The sequence below is a fragment of the Sarcophilus harrisii genome, chromosome X, assembly GCF_902635505.1.
Source record: "Sarcophilus harrisii chromosome X, mSarHar1.11, whole genome shotgun sequence".
NCBI classification, from domain to species: Eukaryota; Metazoa; Chordata; class Mammalia; order Dasyuromorphia; family Dasyuridae; genus Sarcophilus; species Sarcophilus harrisii.
In genome coordinates, this window is record NC_045432.1 from 24,052,310 (window position 1) to 24,075,411 (window position 23,102).

Sequence of the window (23,102 nt, forward strand, 5' to 3'; positions counted from 1 at the left end):
GAGACCTTTGCTACAGACTCCCTTGTGTCACCTGGGGCCTTTCCAACAACTATTTTCAGGTTGGTGTTAGTCTCCTGGACTAGCTACTCCCTATTGTCCACCAATCAGAGGACAGAGAATAATTGGGTCTCTGGGCCTCTATCCAATGAAATCGAGGTTTGGTGTCTTGCTCTGCTTATGGTACAGTTGTAACAGGATCCTTAAGCTGGGAGGGAAGGAGAGAAGAGTGACCACCCCCTCCCTCATACAAATGGACAGGTGCTAACAAGTTAGTCCAATGGCCTCTTTTGGCAGCTGCGACACTGGGGCCAGAGCCTTGCACCCCGTTCTCCCAGATTCCTGGCTTTCCTTCAGCATTTGCCCCCAATCACCTTCATCTTAATGATAAGAAGTAATGTTAGATCGTCAGGCTAAATCAGCACTTTACAATACATGATCCTATTTGGTCCTTAGAGCGACCCTGGCAGGGAAGCACTATGGGTATTATTATCATCCCGTTTTATACATGAGAAAACTAGAGTGAACTTGCCCAAGTTACCCACTGAGGTAGTATCCCAAGCAGGACTCAGACCCACATATTTCCTAATTCTCAGTTCAGTGTTCTTTCAATTCTGCCTTGCTTCTCACTATTTCTCTGGCCCAGGATCAATCAACAAACCCCAGGGAAGTGGTGACGTTTATTAACCAAGTGATATTTGTAAAGTCCTTTGCAAATCTTAAAGAGCTGTAGCAATGTGAGCTATTATTCTTATTCTTATTCTTAGTATGGTGGTAATTGTTAAGTATCAGACACCAAGTAGGAAACCGACTGTCTCATTCCCCAGTCTCACTGAATTGGCACTTAATCTTAATTTACTGGTCTTTATGAACTGCCTCTCCACATTTAACAACCTGAACTGCCTGTCCACATTTAACAAACTGAATTGCCTCTCCACATTTAACAACCTGAACTGCCTGAACACATTTAACAACCTGAACTGCCTCTCCACATTTAACAACCTGAACTGCCTCCCCACATTTAACAACCTGAACTGCCTGTCCACATTTAACAAACTGAATTGCCTCTCCACATTTAACAACCTGAACTGCCTGAACACATTTAACAACCTGAACTGCCTCTCCACATTTAACAACCTGAACTGCCTGAACACATTTAACAACCTGAACTGCCTCCCCACATTTAACAACCTGAACTGTCTGTCCACATTTAACAAACTGAATTGCCTCTCCACATTTAACAACCTGAACTGCCTGAACACATTTAACAACCTGAACTGCCTGAACACATTTAACAACCTGAACTGCCTCCCCACATTTAACAACCTGAACTGCCTTCCACATTTAACAACCTGAATTGCCTCTCCACATTTAACAACCTGAACTGCCTCATTTAACAACCTGAACTGCCTCCCCACATTTAACAAACAACCTGAACTGCCTGAACACATTTAACAACCTGAACTGCCTCTCCACATTTAACAACCTGAACTGCCTCTCCAGGTTTAACAACCTGAACTGCCTCCCCACATTTAACAAACAACCTGAACTGCCTGAACACATTTAACAACCTGAACTGCCTCTCCACATTTAACAACCTGAACTGCCTCTCCACATTTAACAACCTGAACTGCCTGTCCACATTTAACAAACTGAATTGCCTCTCCACATTTAACAACCTGAACTGCCTGAACACATTTAACAACCTGAACTGCCTCTCCACATTTAACAACCTGAACTGCCTGAACACATTTAACAACCTGAACTGCCTCCCCACATTTAACAACCTGAACTGCCTCCCCACATTTAACAACCTGAACTGCCTCTCCACATTTAACAACCTGAACTGCCTGAACACATTTAACAACCTGAACTGCCTGAACACATTTAACAACCTGAACTGCCTCCCCACATTTAACAAACAACTTGAACTGCCTTTCCACATTTAACAACCTGAATTGCCTCTCCACGTTTAACAACCTGAACTGCCTCCCCACATTTAACAACCTGAACTGCCTCTCCACATTTAACAACCTGAACTGCCTCTCCACATTTAACAACCTGAACTGCCTCTCCACATTTAACAACCTGAACTGCCTCTCCACATTTAACAACCTGAACTACCTCTCCACATTTAACAACCTGAACTGCCTGTCCACATTTAACAAACTGAATTGCCTCTCCACATTTAACAACCTGAACTGCCTCTCCACATTTAACAACCTGAACTGCCTGAACACATTTAACAACCTGAACTGCCTCTCCACATTTAACAACCTGAACTCCCTGAACACATTTAACAACCTGAACTGCCTCCCCACATTTAACAACCTGAACTGCCTCCTCACATTTAACAACCTGAACTGCCTGTCCACATTTAACAAACTGAATTGCCTCTCCACATTTAACAACCTGAACTGCCTGAACACATTTAACAACCTGAACTGCCTCCCCACATTTAACAAACAACTTGAACTGCCTTTCCACATTTAACAACCTGAATTGCCTCTCCACGTTTAACAACCTGAACTGCCTCTCCACATTTAACAACCTGAACTGCCTCTCCACATTTAACAACCTGAACTGCCTCTCCACATTAAACAAACCTGTACTGTCTGTTGCCACTTTTATCCAGATTGGGAGGTGGCCGTCTCCCCTTCCTGGTCACAGTGATACTCCGCTCCCCAGCTAGCGCTGCTCTCCTAAAATCACTGCATAATCCAGGGCAGAATATTTTCTCAGGCTTCTAGAATTATAGCCTAATGGCTCTGGAGCTGGAAGAAGACCAAAAAGCTAACTAATCCAACTCTTCCATTCTATGGATGAGGAAACTGAGGGCCGGATAAGGGGTAAATCACTTGCTCAAGGTAGCTAGTGAGAGACCAGATACAATGAAAGAGCTAGCTCTGGAGAAAAAGGACCTGGAATCAAATCTTGCCTCTAATGCTTAATAACTTTAGGCAAATCGCTTGACTTCCCAAGGCCTCAGTTTCCCCCTCTGAAAAATAAGAGAGTTGGATGAGATGATCTCTGACAAGCCTTTGGTCACTCCAGGACTTGGCGATAGGGTACGCCGTTGCAAATGGATGTTGAACAGGGCAGCTTCTGCTGGGGCAAAGAGGGTGTGGAGAAGTGTCTGTTGCCTGCTGGGTGGCTCAGCAGTAAGCATTGAGCGTCTCCTATACTGCACTGCTAATCTGACCTAATTGAGGTGGGGAGAAGCTTCCTATCTGGACGCTTGGTCTTTGAGACCGATGGCTTTTTCTTCTGCAACAAAGTTCAATTGGTCCTAAATCTAGACCTGAAAAGGACCTCAGAGGCTATCTGCTTCATCTTATTTTACAGAGAGGGAAACTGAGGCCCAGGGAGGTCAAGTGACTTGTCTGAAGGATCCTCAATCCACATCTGGGAGGTACCTTAGTGGCCTGTGAGACCGATTCCTCCTTTTTATTCAGCACAGAGGTCTCAAAGGTGAGATGACTTCCTCCAAGTGACACATAGGATAATGGATCTTTCTCCCGGTAGAGCCCAACCTTACACATGACGGATGAGGAGACGAGAGCCGAGGCAGGTAAAGTGGCTTGGGATTGTAGTCTAACTTCATTTGAAAGATGAGGAAGCAGAGGCCCAAGAAAATTAAGACACGTAGTATCCTAAGATGAAAGGTGCAGAGCTGGAAGATTATCCCAGATCTCTGATCTTAAGGGTGAGGAAACTGAGGTTCAGGAAGATGAAATCAACTACACAGATAGCAGCATCAGAGGTAAAATTTGAACTCGGATCCCCCGAGTCAACTGTGCCACATAATTTTATTCCATCAAATCAGAGAGGCCGTTCCTAGGCCAGGATTTTGAAAGGTGGCAGCTAGAAATACACGATGAGTGAGTGTGCACTTGACTGTCTTTTCATACTCAGGACATATATCCTAGTATAAAGTTTTACCTTTAGTCTGCCTAGTAAATGCGTGCTTTCCAAATGGGTGAGGTTGTGGAATTATTGATGCAAACAAGTCACACGCCTTTCCCTTTCCATGAAAGAAACCTCAGAAATTCAGGGTTGCCCCCAGTACTCTGACTGTCCTTCATGCATCAGGGCTTCTTTGAGGTCAGATTATTAAAGAGCCAACCCCTCTTCAAATGGAAAATGAGGGGTTTGGACTGGATGACCTCTAATGTCCCAGGATCCTTTGCAGCTTGAAATCTCTGATCCTACTATTCACCCCTCCCCATACCTCCTACCTTGAGAAAACCAAGAGATCCCTCAGACTCATCTTTTTTTTTCTGGCTGAATTTTCTTTCTATTGAAAAGTCAATTTCTGGACTTGTCCAAGTCTCCTAAAGGTTTCTCCCAGCACTGGCTATTTGCTGCTCTGATGATGGGCCCGATATGGAGGCACTAGAGAACAGGGGCCTTCTTGTTGATGGAGTGACCTGGTCTGAGTGTTAGCGTGCTTCAAGAATTTTAAGCCAAGGAGTGTTGTGGAAAGAACACTGGCTGGGTGTGGTAGCACACGTCTGTAATCCCTTCCAGGGAGGCACAGGCTGGTGGATCACTTGCTCCCTGGCCTTTTGAGCCGCAATAAGGAGCATGTAGACCAGGTGTCCATTCTAAATCTGACACCGACACCATGAGCCCCTGGGAGCTGGGGACCATGAAGCCGCCTAAGGAGGAGAAAACTGGTCCAGGTCAGAAACAGAACAGGTCAGCAAAACTCCCATCTCAATCAGCACAGGGATCAGGCACTGAATGGCCCTTGTAATTCTAGCCTGGAGGAGATAGGGAGGCACTGTCTCAAAAAATAAAATAAAATAAAGCAAAAAAAGAGCACTGGCCAGGAATTTTGGAGACACAGTCTAGATTTGGCCCTGCCGTGTGACTTTGGGCCGGTCCTTCTCCCTCTCTGGACCTGTGCTTTCTCATCTGTCAAAAAAAAGGAGCTTGGTGATGTTTAAGATCCCTTCTAGCTTTGAGAATCTAAGAATCTAATTGCAGAGCCCTGTTTGGGAGACACTAAATAGTTGGCCGGCGAGGAATGAAGGCAGAAGGGGCCATGTGTCAGTACTTTTTAATCGTATTGATTTGGGCCAAGGCAATTTGCTCAGTGGAAAATAAGGCAGTCATTCTCGAATGTCAGAAGAGCAGAGCTCAGCTGAATGTCTTATTGAAGTCTGCAGTAGAGGCTTTTCTTGGGTCATTTCTGGGAAATGCATGAAAATTCGAGACCACATCCTGAATGCCTGTGCTCCGGGCTTCCTTGGAAAAGAGTATATGGTCCTTTTTGTATCCCCGGCACCTAGCACACGACCTGGCACGTAGTAAACGATTAAGAAATGCTTAAGGTTTTCACAGTCTAGATTTCAAGCCGGAAGGGACCTTTGAATCTATTCAATTTTATTTGACAAGGGGGGAAACTGAGGTTCAAAGAGGGGAAGAGACTTGCCCAAGGTCACACTTTCGCTCCTACATCTCCAGCTAAAGGAACCTCAGAAGCCCCCTAACCCAACCCCCTCATTTTAGAGAGGAGGAGATCGAGGGATAACTTCGATAATTGACTTGCCTAAGGTTACACACAGATGTAGAGCAAGCTCAGAGGCTGTCAATCTAATTCCATAATCTTACAGAGGAAGAAACTGAGGCTTGCCCAAAGTCACACAGGCTTTAAGTGTCAGCTATGGTCCCATGACCTATAAATAAGCGCTCTTTCCATTACACCTCACTCATTGATCGATCACATGGTCCTTGAAAAATAAGAGATACAGGCTCTGAAAGACTTTTAGCTTCAGAATGAGCCACTGCAAACATATACTAAAACGTGTTTTTGATACAACTGATCCTCGGATATGTATGTCGGAGGAAATGACATCCATTCCAATTTGTTTCTCGCAAAAGACAGCCTTCCCGGGCCTCCCGATCAACTGGCGTATCTGGAACGGAATTCGGCCCTTTGGTGGCCACTTACCATCTGCATCTTCGTTGCTTCCAAAGTTCTGTCGGTAGAAAAGCAGCAACTCGATGTTGTAGCATTTATAGATGACGGTAAGCAGCACAAGAAGAAGGAGGATTGCTCCCAGGCCTCCCGCCAGCTCGATCTTGTAGATTAAATCTAGGACACAGAGAACATAGAAGAAGGGGGAAATGAATTCCAGGACATTCGGAATGGCCCCAGAGTTCTGCCTGGTCTCACCTCGTACTGACCATTGGTCATTGGGCCAATCTGATCAAATCCACCACCCACATTAAATCCCTGTCTCGTTCCCCCTAATTAGCTGAGTTTCAGGGGGTATTTGGGGACATAAATACCTGAATTAGACATTCTTCTCAATCGGTGTTGAGAAGATACTGAAATCTAATTTTTCATTACATTGAAAGCTCTATCATCTCGACTGATTGTGTTCAAAGGGGTGATAAAATGGCTAGAGTTTGAAAACTCTGGGTTCAAAACCCACTTTCGATACAGACAAGCTGGGTGGATCTTGGGAAAATCCCTTCCCCTCCTTAGGTCTTAGTTTCCTCCTCTGTAATTATGGAATTAGGTCAGCTAGAAGGTGCTGCAGTGGATGGAGCACCAGACCTGGAGTCAGGAAGACTCATCTTCCCAAGTTCACATGCGGCTTTAGACACTCACTAGTTCTGTGTTCCTGGACAAGTCACTTTACCCTGTTTGCCTCAGTTTTCTCATCTATAAAATGAGCTGGAGAAGGAAATGGCAAATCACTCCAATATCTCAGCCAAGAAAACCCCAATTGGGGCCATAGAGAGTTGGATACAACTGAAAAACAATTTCACAACAACAACAGAATAGGTGATTCAAGAGTGTTCATTTCTCTCGAAGGGGGATGAGAAGGGGTTTGTCCTTTTCAATTTGTCCAGCATCCCTGATTCTTACCCTGTCACAGATGAGCTCCTCCGAGCCCTCTCTACAGATGTACAATTCCTTAGAAATTTATGATCTGATAATGGTCAAAATACTGCAGAGTTGTATACATTCCACTTTATTCATTGTACCCTCAGAGGGTGTTCGATTTAATTCTCTGAATCTCACCCATTTCATTTCTCTTTTGTTTAAATGCACTAGGCTACAGGCTTTTTACCAATTTCCACAAGCAGGGAATTAGTTAGACTTTGGCTAACAAAACCAATCAATAAACACATCTTCTGCACCTACCGTGTGCCAAGTTTTCTGCGGGGCCCTGAGGATACCGAGACAAAAGTGAGATAGTCTGGGCCTCCAGATCGCACATGTAAAACCGGGCCAAGACTCTGATTTCTTTTGACTTTAACAGTCACTTGGTACACATGTAAATGTGACACTAAAAATAAATACCTTTTTTACGCAACAGAATGCTTGCGTGTTTTCGTCCATTTCTGTTTTCCACGTGGCAGGTGTAATTAGCTAGATCTGCCTCAACCACGGCATCGAAGATCAGGGTTAATTCCACTTCCTTTTCTCCAAGATGTTCTCTGAGAAGTCTGAAACAAAGATGGAATTCTTGGCTGAGTCCATTTGTTAGGGCTACAAGCTTAGTCTCGAAAAGATACAAATTGTTACTGGCAAAGACAGCACGTATGCATCCCTGGAGACCACCTACGGACCCGTTTTGGAATGGGCGTTGGGGCTTCAGCGGGAAAATATGGCAAGGTGCTCCTGACCCAAAGATCAGATTGGAAAGGAAGGAGGTGAGGAATTTACATAGCAACAGTTAGGGCCAAAAGAAGGAGAAAAGTCTGGTTCCAGCATTTTGAGCCACATTGCTTTAGTACTGTGAAAAAAGTATTGGATTTAGAATCAAGAAATCTGTGACTCTCTCTGGGACTCAGTTTCCCCTCTATAAAATAAAGGGGTTGGACTACATGGCCATCGCATTTCCCCCCACCTTGAAATCTGATATCCTGAGTGTGGACCACAACATAGCATTTTCACTCTTTCTTTTGTTGTTTGCTTGTATTTTGTTTTCTGTTTTTTCCCCTTCTTGATCCAATTTTACTTGTGCAGCAAGAAAACTGTATGAGTATGTATATGTATATTGGATTTAATATATATTTTAATACATTTAACATGTAGGGAGGAGGTGGGTGGAAGGAGGGGAAAAGTTGGAACAGAAGTGTTTGCAAGGGTCAATATTGAAAACTTACCCATGCGTAGGTTTTGTCAATAAAAAGCTTTAATAAAATAAAAAAAATAAAGAAATTCGATATCCTGTGTGTGATTCTGGGCAAGTCATTTCCCCCTGCCCTGATCCTATTTCATAGTCGGCACAATGAAAGGCTTTGGTTACATGGCCTCTGAGGTCCCTCCCAGCTCTAAATCTCAGATCTTATGATAGTACCATAGTACTTAAGAAGCGTTGGCAAGTGGGGCAGAGGTACAAAACCCTCGCCTCTAGGAATCATCCTAATACATTTCCTTTAGCATCTCAATTTTCCTCATTTCCTCGAATTAATGCATCTGAGCTCCAGGAATCTTTTGTTATAAAGCAAATGTCACCAGAAGACACATGAATCTGTTGTCAATTTAGCCACTTACCATGAATGAGTTTAGCAGCTCCTGAAAGACAGGGAACAGAGAGCCTAGCAAATGGGCCTATATTGAAATCCTGCCTCTGATGTTTCCTACCCTTTGGATCTTAAACAAATCATGTCACTTCCCAGGGCCTCAGTTTCCCATTCTGTAAAATAAGGGGGTTGACTACATGGCCACTGAGGTCCCTTCTAGATCCCAGTCTAGCATCCTTTATGTAATCTTGGCCAAGTCAATTGACCTCCCTTGGCCTCAAGTTTCTCCCTCTTCCAGCTTTACATCTATAAAAGAGGGAAAGCAGTTACATGGCAGCCCTTCCTGGAGAAAGCAGAGTGCCCTAGGGGTTAAGGCTGGGAAGTCAGTCACTGGTCACCAGTGGAAAGATCTCTGGTGGGGTAAAGAGGCAGGCGAGGAATCCAAATTTCACGATTTTGTTTAGGATCAAGGTCACCAGTTCCAATGATCTTGTGATGAAGAGAGCCATCTACACCTAGGGAGAGGACTATGGGAACCAAGTGTGGATCACAACATAGCCTTTTCACTCTTTTTGTTGTTTGCTTGCATTTTATTTTCTCTGATCTTTTTTCTTTTTTGATATGATTTTTCTTGTGCAACATAATTGTATAAATATGAATTCATATATTGGATTCAACATTAAAAAAAGGATTATGGTCACCCGCAACTTTGGAAAGTTTAGAGTTAGGGTTAGGTCAAGAGGTACCAGGTTTTTTACATTTTAATCGAACATATTTATATGAAATGGCTTCAGAGGATGCTTCCCTCAGTCAATCTCAGCATGAGGCCAGTCTAGTCAGAGGCAATGTGATCTAATAAGGTCTAGTTTTTACTTCTGCCTTTGGTGTTTACTGACTCTGTGATCCAGGCAAAGAGTGGGAGGAACTCCCTCACCATGAATCATTTTTCATAATACTTGGCAACTAAGACTAAGTTCCAGAAGAAGTGGTCATTGATTTCGGCGGAGGGACTTTCCTTACCTGGGAGTTCAATACCTCAGTGAAATCATAGGACTCATCCAATACCTCCTCCCCCCCAAACAAAACAACCTGTAGCGTGCCCATTTATAAGATTATTTTGGTGAAAGTGCTGTAGAAATGTGAGTTCTTGTTATTAGTGAAAAGAACTCCAGTCTAAGAAAGATCTGGGTTCTACTCTTGGTTGACCCATTTACAAGGTCTATGATCTTGGCAAATCACTCACCGCATCTCTGCCTCTATAAAATGAGGAAAATAATAACTCCTGTCTTGACCCAAAGGCTGCTATTATGGAAAGATAACTAGAGTCACTTCTTGGTTATCTGTAGGTAGATAATCCACCATTTGCTTTTAATAAACCAATCTTGTTTTCCAGAGTATTGTTGCTTAGGCCCGCTCTATTGTCTCTTTCCCCAAGGTGCACGGCTCCAATCTTGTGAAGGAAGCCCTTGGCAATCCCAACACGCAGCTGCCCTTCTAGCCTTAAGGAAGCCTCCCGAGGGAAGATGTGTAAAAGTTAGTTCTTTCGTACTGTACCTAGCCTGGGGAAGCTAAGATGGGGAAAATGGATAGCTCCCCACCTCCTTCAAGACTCGGTCCTTGACTTTGTTGGTTATGAACTGCCAGGTTATGGGAGACGCCCATCTGAGCCAAGCACCCATAATGCAATTTAGGAACACAGCGACCTTCTAAAGCAGGGGTTCTTATTCTGGGGATTAAAACAATATTTTGATAACTATTTAAATTTAATTTTGGGGGGTAATTGCATGTGTTTAATTTTTAATGCATTTAAAAACATGATTCTGAGAAGAGGGTCCATGAGATTCGCTAGATTGTCAGAGAGATCCAGGACACAGCAAACATTAACAGGGGATTTTTAAAGTTAAGTGGAAAAGATCTGAGCATCATTCCTTTCTGTTCCCTTCTAACATCATGGGAAATCTCACATTGCTGGTATTTCTTTTCTTGCCCCACCCCCGCCTCCATGAACTTCTCTGCTCATTCCTTCTCCCTTCTGATCAGCTCTGGAGAGATTTTTCCCACTCCCCCGCTTCTGTTTGAGGAACTACCAGAACTTTCTCCTGACCAAAACTCCCATCCATACCCTACCGGCTGTCTCCTCCCCCTTCTCCCATTGCTTCTCTGTGGCCTCCTGTCTGGGCGGCTCCATCCACCCCTTAGGTATCCCTCTCAGGAATAGCAGTGTTTATTCACAGAAGCTCCTCAGACCCCACAAACCCAGTTTGACTGGACGCTTCACTCTCAGGGTGGCCTCTGCCTTCGCCAGGCACGGAGACACAAGGCTGTGGCCTGTCCCCCGTACACAGGCTTTCATTCTTCATGTCTAAGGCTGTTTCCAAAATAGATCTTCAGAGGCTGCAGAGAGAATCTAGGGAGAGGATTTGAAAAATTGCCCTTGGCCCATCTATTAATATAGATGATGTGTATTAATAATCAGCTATGGAAAATTTGGAGGGAGGGAACCACTTACTCCTCTGGGAGTAAATAGTAAGGTGGCCTTTCTGCTTGTAAATCACTCTTCAGAAGAGTCAGGCAACTGCCTAGCAAGTAAATATCAGCCAATCAAAATATTTATATTTATATAGATGTATATATATATATGCATATATATTTAGAGAGAGACAGACAGATACCCCCTATTGTGTGGCCAGGCGCTATGGGGATATAAAAGTAGAAGGAATACGTGGCCAGTGGCTGCCCCTGAGAAGTTTATAGCCTGCCTGGGGAGCCAGATTCAAAGTATATGGAAAATTTTGAGAGTAATATAGATAGTATAGAGCCAAATGGTAGACTGGCTGGTTCTGGAATGGGTGCAACAGGAGTTTCATGAAACAAAGTGGGGGGGCACTGTAGAAGGTGGGAACCAGATCTCGGACGAATACGGGGAGATGTAAATAGGCGAAGGGGTGTGGAGGGTGTGTTGGGGTGGGGGGAGGGAGATTAGTACGAGCAAAGCCTCAGAGATGGGAATCGGGGAGCCGGCTTGATGAATACAGAAGACTAGTATTGGGGAATGGTAGGACACCATCTATAATGTTAGTTACTGGTGATTGCACTCCAAGAACTGAAGTCTGCAGTGAGCCAGGCATGCTGTCTGCCTAATTAAGATAAATTAAAATCATTAAATGAGATGAAAAAGTAGTACTCAGGGATAATTATATCCATAGACGACAGGATATATATACACACATATATATATATAATATGTATTTATCATATATAATTATACGTTGAAATGTACACAGATATCTACCTATCTTCCTTCCTTTCTTTCTTTCTACCTATGTATCTGTATCTATCTACTTTCCTATCTATCTATGTGCCTATTTACCTTTCTTTCTACCTATGTATCTTTATCTATCTACCTTCCTATCTATGTATCTATGTACCTATCTACCTTTCCTTCCTTCCTTCCTTCTTTTTTCCTATCTATCTATCTATGTACCTATCTATCTATTTATGTATGTATCTATCTATTTATGTATCTATGTACCTATCTACCTTCCTGTCTGTCTGTCTCTCTATCTACCTACCTACCTACCTATCTGTCCATCCATCTACTCCTGAACCAGGCAATTCCTTTTACCAATGAAGAGTGGTACTTTTTCTGCAGTTTATGTTCTTGGAGCTGCCTGGTGTCCTGAGAGTGAATGGTTTACCCAAGGTCATGCAGCCCCTCTATCTGAGAGGCTGCTCTAGAACCCAGGTTTTCCTGATGTAGAAATGGCCTTTTTATTGACTCCAGTTTCTATCCTTTTACCGTGCACTACAACACAAGTCCATTCTATTCTATTCCATTTTAGATGATTTCATGAAAATCTACTCTGTGCTTGGTACTGCATTCATCAACTGTTCATCTCTGTCCCAACCTGTTTTCCTCTCCCCCTGAATTAGCACTTTATCCTATTTAACAGTAGCCATGGAAGTAGGTAATGGAAAAGAAAATGTTTCATGAAGCGGACAACTCCCATCTGCTTTCGGGCCCGCTGAAGGCACCTGGTTAACCGCCATCCTGGGGGCTTGCAAAGGTGCTCTGGGATTGCCAGGAGGCCTGTTTTTCAGAGCTGAGCAACTCAGACGGAGGGAACTGGCAGTCCCAGCTTCTTCGATGCCCGAGCAACGTCCGGTAAGCTACATCCACCATTGTCGGCATCATCAAAAAGTCTCTGTTCTCGACCCTGCCTCCGTATGCCAGGCAAGCACTATGGCAGCAGTTCCCCAGATGGGCTCCTAGAGATTCGGAACCCGAGGCAGACAATGCCAAGGAGGAATATGTGAGGAAAGAACATTCTGTGCATGAGGGAATGCAAATGCTTGGGGGAATGGGAACTTCCCAGGAATGGAATATCCTGTTTCACTAAATAGAAAACCTTTTCTGTTTCCTTCAATTGTTGACACTTGTTCTAGCCTCTGAGCCGATTTCTGCCTTGGTTAATAGTGTAGTGAGCAGAAATGAGTTTGTGAAGCCTGCGTGTGGTGAAGAGTTTAGGACTGAAATCAGGAGGCCCAAGTTTGAGGCCCGGCTCTGCCACTGATTTGCTGAAAGACTTTGGGGGCAAATCATTTCCCTTCACTGGAGCTTGATTTTCTTTTCTGTGCCAGATGGGGCTTGGACCTGAGGACTCTAACGTTATTTTTGTCAGCAATCAAGGCCTGGGGCCGTGGGTATAGAAAGAATGAGAGATTGGCCCGAATGTACATGGAACCCAAGATATCCCTTAGAGATTTGCTTTTATCACTGATTTTGTTGTATTCATCTCATTTTCCCCAAAGTGGCAGGAAGCAAAAGAAAGAAGCAGGGCATTGTGGGAAGGATGATGACTTGGGAAATGGAAGATCAGGGATGAGTCTCAGCTCTGTTACCAAATGAACTGAGATAAGTCATTCTTCCTTTCTGGTTACTGGATAGAGTACCTGGGCATGTCACCAGGATTGTTGCTGTTTATTCTTCTTTGTGGAAGAGGACCATGACATCAGGGAGGTGATGCTGTGACATGCAAGTGAGGGAGGTCTAGGCAAGGTCACCGGCCTCACTTTCTCCTCCAGAGCCAGCTGGGTCCAGTGGCCAGAGAGAGATCAGGACAACAAGATGGCCCCGGACGCAGTGGAAAACCTTGGCCTTTTTATGCTAGGTCTTCCCCAGTTTGACGGAAGCTGTACCCATTCTTAAGGCTGGGTAGCGATTGAGGGAAAGAATTTCCTCTTTCACCTAGTCCAAAATAAATCAACCTGGGAGGGGGAGATGCTCAGGGCTTTTGATGAAAACACCAACCTTTGCTATTTATATTCACAAGTCATCAGGAAGGCTTGAGTTCAAGGGTTGCCTCAGTTTCCTTCTCTGTAAAATGAGGTTAGGGTTAGAGGGTTTTCTTCCCTTTCCAGCTCTAGAATTCTACAATTGGATAAAAATGTGTTCTGGAAGAGCACTGCTGGTAGAAGTCTAAGGCCTAGAGTTGATTCACACGAATCCATAAGACTAGCCAGTTGTGAGAGGAAGAGAGTGGGAGTGGAAAGCGGTGGTGACCAGATATGACAGTCTCAACCATATAAGATGTGTTAGCTATGTCCTTGCCCTTCAGCGGCTTACCAAGTAAAATGGGTAATGGCGGAAATGACCCTAAATAGAAGTAGAAGGGAAGGGAACAAACATTTATTAAGTGCCATCACTATGCGAAGGGCTTTGTAAGTACTATCTCATTTGATCTTCACAAAAACTTTGGAAGGTCCCCATTTTATAGAGGAGGAAACTGAGGCACACTGACTTCCCTGAGTCAAAAAGCTAATCAGTAAGTGTCTGACGCTAGATTTGAACTTGGACCTTCCTGACTCAGTATTCTATCTCCTATGCCACTTAGATGCCTCTGCCCTAGAGAGAACAATCAGGGAATACATTTAGTAAAGCCCTTTGAAATCCAAAGACTTTGCTGTTTACCCTTAGAACTTTGACAAAACCTATCAGTCGTAAACCTTGATAGTGATTAGCTCCGAGACAGGAATCGGCAGGAAGGGGAAAACACCCAGCTTCCCAGCTTGCCCTCGAGACAGATTTTGTTCACAGAGCTGAGGGGGCTATCTAGAATTTGAACCACATCCATTCAACTTCAGGATCTTTTATCCTCTTTATAGAGGCCATTCTCTGGGCCTTTAATTCTGGGGGGTAGTGTATTCTACCTCTTCCAAACATCCTCTTGTGATGATTCTGTCTCCCTATTCCATAGGTTGATTGAACAAATATGAAGGATTCTGGGAGTCTCTGGGTGGACCATCTCCATGGAGTGAGCAAATGATCACAGAATGATCCAAGTGGCTCAATTATGGTGGATCTGAGCCAGAATACTATAGTGGCCCAATAAAACAGACAGATACACCTGCCAGAGGAGGGCTGTTTAGTTCAGTGCACTATAAGTTTAGATTACCTCCCTTCCACAGGGTCCTCACTGCTGCATGGCAATCTTTTTTTTTTTTTCGTGCCTTGATCGAATCCCTATTATAATGCCTACAATAGATGCTTTCCTATTCCTCTCTTATTCCACATTTTGACATCTTTTATATTATCACCCAATCTTGTCTCCTCTACCTCAAATTCTGAGAAAGAGGGGGTTTTTCTCTTTACTAAGGTCGCAACTTCTATTTGTATTCTTGCTTGGTCCCTTTCCCTCCCAGCTGCCCCTTTAATCTCTAGTCTCTCCCCTTTTCCTTCTCTACCACCTACAAAGTAGCCCAGGTCTTCCCATTCCTCAAACAACAGCGGTGTGGTCTTTCCCTGACCCTCGGCTATTATGTCACTCTCCTGCTTAATAAGCTTCAGCGTCTCGTCTGGGAAATATATAAACTCCAGCCTGGCTTTGAAATCATCAGTGTCTCCTTGCCTAGAGGATAAAATACGAACTTCCTAGCTTGGCATTTAAAGCCTTTCCTATTTTGGCTTCTGCTTACCTTTTCAGCCGCATTTCCCATCACTCCCTTTCACACATTCAGATCCACCCAAACTAGCCTACTCACTGTTGCCGAACTTGGCATCCCACATCCGTTCCTTGTACCTTGGCGCAGGGATACGTGCTTCAAATGAGCTTCCTCCTCCTCTGAATTTTCAAATTCTAGTTTTTTCTCCAATTTAATCTCAGGTGTTACTTCCCACTGGAAACCTCGGATCCTCTCAGTCGTCAGTGTTCCTTGCGGTCTAAACTTAACCTATATTTACTTTTTATCTGTGTATATGTTAACTTTCCTTCACTAGATTATAAGCTTGCTAAGGGCAGAGTCTTTGGCTCCTCAGCACCCAGAACTTAGTGGATCGATTAATGCTGTCCTTCTTCTCCCACCTAGGATGGCAGCTCGTTGAGGGCACGAACTGGTTTTTGTCTCGCCATCCGGAGAATCCCGCATAGTGACCTGAACATAATAGGATTTGGTAAATGCTTGCAACTGACTGGATGGCCATCGTTATTGTTCGGTCTTTTCAGTTGTATCCAGCTCGTTGGGACCCCGTTTGGGGTTTTCTTGGCAGAGATGCTGGAGTGGTTTGCCATTTTCCTCTCCAGCTCATTTTACAGAGCAGGAAATGGAAGCAGAGAGAGAGATTCAAGTGACTTGCCTAGGGTCACATAACTAGTAAGTACCTGAGGCCAGATTTGGACTCAGGAAGATGAGTCTTCCTGACTCCAAGCCTGCTGTTCTGTTACAGTGCCAGCTAGCTGGCCAGATGATCATCAGTAGTATTAATTATTAGTATTAATAATTAGTAGTAGTAGTAGTAGTAGTAGTAATAATAGCCAGCATTTATTTAGCACTCACTCTGTGCCAGGCTCTGTGTTAAACACTTTGTAAATATTATCTCATTGGCCTTTCGCAACAACCCAGGGAAGCATTTCTATTATCATCATCATCATCTCCATTTTAGAGATGAGGAATCCTTTTGGAACGGGGGACACTGCCTAGAGAAGGCAGAAAAAGCCAGACTAGGCCATGGAGAGGAGTGTACTGGAAGATCTTGGGTACTTAGGGAAGAAAGGGGACACCCGAATGAATGGGTGGGAATTGATCAGAAAAAAATTTACAATTTCCTTTCCACCCTGGCTTTTGTGGTTTCTTCAATATGCCTATTCTTTTTTGGTTTGTTTGTCGAGGCAATTGGGGTTAAATGACTTGCTCAGGATCACCCAGCTAGGAAGCTATAACACTTAATGAAGTGTCTGAGGCCAGATTTGAACTCGGATCCTCCTGACTTCAGGACTGATACTCTATCCACTGAGCCACTTAGCTGCCCCCATATGCCTACTCTTAAAATACAGTTGGGATGGCAAAAAAGGAGCCCAGATTATCTAAATCTGAGTTCAATGCTGCCCCAACCCCTTACTCGCTGGGTGACCTTGGGTAAGTCACAACCTCTCTAGATTCATCTTTGAAGTGAGGGAGTCAGACTAAATGGGCCTTTCTGCCTGTGACTCCATGAACCCTTCTAGATATTTTTTTGGGAGAAAGATGGAGCATTTCCATGGATCAAGTGAATCCGAATCTTCCTCTTTACTTGCTTTTTCTTCACAAAGAAGATTAGCCCCTTGGTGCTTTTGAGGTAGCCCTTTGTCCAGAGCATTTTACTCAATGTTACCAGAAAGGGACGAAACAAACTTCTTGTATCAATGGAAAAAGTCCCGTTCACAGTGTCTCCCGAACCTAATGGGATTCAATTATTGGCTTTTTAGAACAGCTTTCCACGAAACCCCACAGATCCATCGAGTAGAGCGCTCAGGTTAAGAGTGATAAAGCATTTGGCTTTTTACGGCCTCCCATCGGGAAGCCGGCCTGCCCAATGGATAGAGTGATTTGTGAGGGAGATTTCAAATAAAAAGGTCTCTGTTGGCCAAAGTCAGGGCACTGAGATTCACTGGCCTCCTCTGACAATCGGACGCAATCCCCAAGCCTGTGGGTAGGCTTAAGGAAGAGTATTGCTTCATATTCTTTCATAGGCCTGGCTTACTTTCTAGGACAATTTTATTAGCACTACAGAGCCCTCACACAGGCTTGCTTCCCTCCCCCTTTTCTGCCCCAAGTTCTCCAGCTACTGGTAAGATGAGTGAAAAAGAAGCTGTGGCCAAGGAGTAGCACGGGGCTCCTCATGCCGGACTGGCCCAGATTTGGGAGTGATCCTCCATCAGAGGCACTCCCTGGCTTTGAGATGCGCCCTCCTTAGCTCTGCCAAAATGCTCCCGTTAAGCTCTGGCACATAGACAGTAGGAGTGAGTGCCCTCTCTGCCTGCCAGTATGCCCACTGAGTCCTCGCCAAATAGCAGTTTAACTTCCTGGCCTCGACAGACGGATGCTAATGGGCTCGGCGAAGCCAGTGTGTTCATCTGATGGGCCTATTCAAAGCCTCAAAAGTAAGGGGCTGAACTAAGGAAACCCTGTAACAGGAAGTGGGAGAAACGATGGTCTTGGCCACCAGATTCCCTTGCTACCCTTTTGTGGCATGGGAAAAGAGTGGTGAACGGGTGCCATGGATTTGAATCATGAGTCTTCCTCTCGTCACTCATGTGATGTGGGACGAGGGATCTCACCTCTCCTGATCTCAGTTTCCTTCTTTGTAAAATAAGTAAGTTAGACCTGATGGCCTCTGAGGCCCTTTCCGCTTCTAGATTTAGGATCCCATGTGCGACCTTGGGCAAGTCACGTAATCTCTTTAGGCCTCACTTTCTCTGGAAAATCAGGGACTTGGACTAGATGACTTCTAGTTTCTTCAAGTTTTACATCTCTAGTCCTCCAGTCCTTCCAAGGACAACAGCCACGGTCAGCAATGACTAGATTCTGATGCAATTACAAAGGCTGGTAGCCCATTCCCATAATCCCTTCTTTTCCATGTGGAGTTTTGTAGAAGAGATAGGACATTTTCTGCTTGAAATTGTAAGACGCTATCCCAAAGCCCATGAGCTTTGGCAGCTCAGTGTGTGTTCAGGACATAGCGGAGGGCCCCGTGGCCAGCGAGAGACAAAGCGACATCATATGAGAGACAACCTCTGTGAGCTCTCATCCCATTTTCCCAAGGTAACAATTAAATAAAGAGAGCATGAGTACTCTCAGAGGACCATTTTATTATCCGCTCAAGCCTTCTTTCCCTAGGCAAACTGTCCCCAAAGCCATTTTTACCTGGGGCAATGACACGTACAACTAAAAAATGGTGACACTTTCTGTTGCTTGAGAAAATAGAAACCTCCTAGGTTTAACTTAAGGGTAGTATAGTGTAGGGGCAAGCTTGCTGGCCGTGGAGTCAAGAAATCCTGAGTTTTAATGCTGCCTAATCTTACTTGACATAAGGCCTAAGACAAGTGAGTGAACAATTCCCGGCCTATTCTCATATGTATAATGAGGGGATTATAGTCAGTGGTCTCTAAGATCCTTTTGAGCTCTCATCTTTGGTCCTATGATATCCTGCCTTCAACCACCGAAGAGACACCAAATACTTACTGGTTCTGAGATCTATATTATGGGTAAGTATTTCCGGAAGCTTAGGGCCATTGGGTCGCCATGCTACCCTACCCCATCTGTGTGGGTGTTTGTCAATCTGTAATCATAACATTGATTGTTTGGCCTCCCCATTTAAAAGAATTAACCGCCATGGAATATTGACTGATCTAGTCACTGAGACCTAGACAATGGTCTCACGGCTCAGAATATCAAGTAGTCCCATGAGCCTTTTCTTTTGTTTCATCGATGTCCTAAATGTCCAAAAACATTCATTCAGCAGGCACGAGGGGCTGTTAATATGCACTGGCTTAACAAAAGCTCTGGAGAGAATGAGACTAGGTTAAGATATCTCTCATGATGACAAAAAATTAAGCTGACTCAAATTAGGCTCACAAGAGGCTGTGATTACAAGGGGGGATTGACAGAGAAGAGATCTAGTGACTAAAAAAACCCACCGCATTATGAACATATTTGCTCATCTGAGTTCAAGACTTTGAACTGAAAGACATGTAACAGCAAAACGAATAAATCGACTTAAGTATCATACTCAATTAAATTGAGATATGGCGGGTGTTCTTTCTCATGGATGAAGACGGTACAAGGGCCAAAATTTTGTGGTGCTCTTCTAATAGTGGAGCCAGGGTCTCTTTCCTCCATTTTCCCTCATGATAGCCTGTATCACCATCTGTTAGATTGCTGGCCGGGGCCTTTGCTATAAGTGATTGGCCAGCGACCAGAGAAATCACTCTATAGCCTTTCCTGGTTCAGATTGTGAAATCTGGAATGTCCTTTAAAGAATGATCAAGGTAAAAAGAAAGCTACATGGGTAAAAGCTGATGAAAGTGGTCACTGCTAACTTAGGATTTTAAGGAAAGCTTCCCTTCTTTTTCCTCTATCTAGCTTTTTCTCAGCCCTCAATCTCCTCGATAACTCTGCAATATTTAATACACTTTCAACTTTCTCTGACACTGGTTTCTTTCATCCTCCTTGTGGTCCAAAACTGTGGGCTCAGGCCTGGGCTCTCTTTCCAGTCCTGCTTGGGTATAAGTTTCAATAACAATTAAAATCAGACTCTTTTTCTTCCTCATAAATACATTTCTATTTGGACTATCCTAGGCACAAGACTTTGAAATTACTCCCGACTAATCCCTCTCCTTTATTCTTCAGAGCCAACAATTACTCCCGACTTAACCCTCTCCTTTATTCTTCATTGCCAGTAATTGACCACATCCCTTAAATTCTCTTGATCCCTTCTACAGAGGTGACTGTAGTAGTTATGGCACAGGGCCTGGAGTTGGGGAGACCTAAGCTCAAATCTAGGTTTTAGAGACTTATTAGTTGTCTTACCCAGGGCCAGTCTCTTCATTTCTCTCAGCCTTAGTTTCCCCAACTGTAAAAATGGTAGAATAACAGTACCCAGGGTGGTTGTGAGCATCAAATAAGACAAGATTTGTAATACACTCAGCACAGTGCCCGGCATACAGTAGGCACTTAAGAAATGCTTCTTTCCCCTTCCTCTTTCCCTCAATCACTTAGATAAGTCCATTCAAGGATTATCACAGTATTTCAACCCTCAAACCGGTCTCTCTTTCTGGAGTCTCACCTCTTACGATTAATATATAAAACTCCATCCACTTGATTTTGGCCTTCAAGGCACTTCACAGTCTGAGCTCTTCCAAAGTGGGTTGTTGGATGTTTTTTGCTCATCCCAACCATGCGTTCTCTTACTTCCACCATCAGAAATTCCCTCCTGCCTCCTTTTTGCCTATTCAAATTCAATACCTTTCTCAAGCTCTTGGTTATACCCCACCTCCTTCAGCCTTCAATGATATCTTCCTTCTTTCTAAAATAGTCCTGGTAGTACTATTACTAGTAGTAAAACATCTTTATATAGCATTTTAAGGCCTGCAAAGTGCTTTATGAATATTATCTCATCTGATCTCACAATAACCCTGGGAGATAGGTGTTTTTATGATTCCTGTTTTACAGAGGAAGAAAGCTGAAGTTGAGCAAGATTTAATTACTTGCCAGGAGTCATACAACCAGTAAGTATCTGAGGTAGGCCTTGACTTCTTAAAGTTTTCATGATTCCAGGTCTAGCAGTCTGGCTACCGTGCAGCTTGGCTGCCTTTGGCAAGTTGTTGATTTGTAGGAGTGATGGGAATCTTTAAATATGGAGTTCTTCATGCTGTTGAGACCCGCTCCTCTTTTCTTCCCAAATTATAACACAGAACTTGGGCTTAATCCCTTCTCACTGGCCTAAAGGATACCTGACTTATCCTCAATTACCAGGCCTGAAAGAATGAAATTTCTTGTATTACGAACTGCAAAATTAAGGACAACTTGTTGGGGTAGGTCCTCATGTAAGGGAGGAAATAATACAGATATGAAAGGAGAGCTTGAGATGAAGAGAAGACATCCTCAGGGACGAGGATTTTAAGTAGAAATTGGAAGGAGCCTAATATGTCAGCACTATGCCTCATGAAATACATATTGGAAAGGAAAGCTAAAGGATTATGGGAAGGAACGGTTATGTCAGATATCCAGGGTTTGTTTCTTTGACATTATGACTTCTCAGGTAGCCAGAACATGAAAATACTTTTTTTTTTTTAACTCAGTACAGTCTGACTCTGCAGTAATATAACTGAATTATCAGTACTAATAGGCCCACGTGGGGGAGGCCATTGATGGGGAGAAGCATCTTAATACTATTATAACTGCTCCCCATTATGATCTTGAGGTCAAGGGACTCCCTGACCCAACCTCCATCATGTCATTTAATGTTTTGTGTACAGTCGAGAGGAAAGTAAATAGGCTTGGGAAAGCAGTGGTTTTCTGCAGTGTGATACAGTGGGCAAAAATTGGCTTTTGAGTTAGAAGACCCAAATTTGAATTCTCTTTCTGGCACTTATTGCCTGTGTAATCGAAATTTCAAGAGATCAAAAAATGACGTGTACAAGTCGCTTCTTTCTGGGCCTCAGTTTGCTCAGTTGTCAAAAGAGAGGGATGGGTGAGATAACCTTGAAGGCTCTTTCTCTTCCTAAGTCTAAGCTCTTATTAATTTCAGGGGTATCCCCGAGAGAGATTGACTTTAATAAATTTGGGGAGAAAATGAAATATTTGATATTTAGAACCATCACTGGGTATTGGGTAAGGGAGTATGGAAATGACACTGACTGCTCATCAAGGGCTACACCTTTTGGCAGAATATCAGACTCTGTCAGCCTGTAGTGTGTACAGAGACGGCTTCCTCTCAGAAGTAACTGGGTGTTGCCCCCCTCTTCCACCATGGGGAAATGTGAGCATCAAAGACTTGTCCTGTGGGCAGAGGATTAGCAGTAGCAGAGTCCAGTGATTTGGGCACCAAGGGATATGGAGGATCTCCCGGGTGGAGGCTAACTCACCCTGGTGCCATAGCACACGAGGAGGCCATTCTCCTCCCTGGAAGGGACTCGGCTGCCCTGCGCTCACCAGAATCTCTCAGGACAGAGATAAGGGAGTCATCATCCGCATTGCATCAGTTCATCGAGGATACTTGATTCCCTTCATAGCCCCCACAGCACAGACACACACACAATTCCAGTCCAGTACCTGATTTCGCCTTCTCTAATGTGTCCTGCCAGCTCTTCAATAAACTTCTCTCCCTTCATCCAGTAGATCATCGGCCCCGACTCCCCGCTGAATCCAAAGAAGGCTTTGCACGGGATGTTGAGAGGCTTACCTGAGAGCGAGAGAGGGAGGGAGGAAAAGAGAAAAGAAGGGAGAGATGACTCGATTATCTCTGCCAGACAGATGGAAAAGGGCTGATCAAAACGAAAAGTCAAAATCGGAGGTGACCCCCATCTTCATTTGCTAAATGATGATTAGGGTTCTTGGAAAACTATCGCAAATGTCAGCCAGTAATCAAGCTGCTTGTCACTCAGTTCTCAGAACGCCCTCATTTCCCCTTTCTCTTTTGCCTACAGGAAGGCACAGCAGCAGCCAGCTCTCCTCACCCTTCCCTCCGAGGCTAGAGGAAGACCCCCTAATGTAGCTCTTCTCGGATTGTCTTCTGCTTCTCGAGCCCCTCCTAGGCCCGGTGTGCCCACGTGCCATGCCCAACAGATCTCTCCTCA

The 23,102-nt window shown here is 44.1% G+C and overlaps 1 protein-coding gene across 1 annotated transcript in view; it reads right to left on the reverse strand.

Moving 5' to 3' along the window:
- IL1RAPL2 (interleukin 1 receptor accessory protein like 2) overlaps window positions 1-22,702 on the reverse strand; it is a 48,394-nt gene extending 25,692 nt beyond the window's left edge. Inside the window, exons 1-3 of the mRNA XM_031944558.1 lie at window positions 22,579-22,702; window positions 7,322-7,467; window positions 5,957-6,100 (exon numbers count right to left, since the gene is read on the reverse strand). Coding sequence (XP_031800418.1) covers window positions 5,957-6,100; window positions 7,322-7,467; window positions 22,579-22,649 — 361 coding nt within the window. The 5' untranslated portion in view covers window positions 22,650-22,702. The remainder of the gene's footprint in view (window positions 1-5,956; window positions 6,101-7,321; window positions 7,468-22,578) is intronic.
- Between the last annotated feature and the right edge of the window lie 400 nt (window positions 22,703-23,102).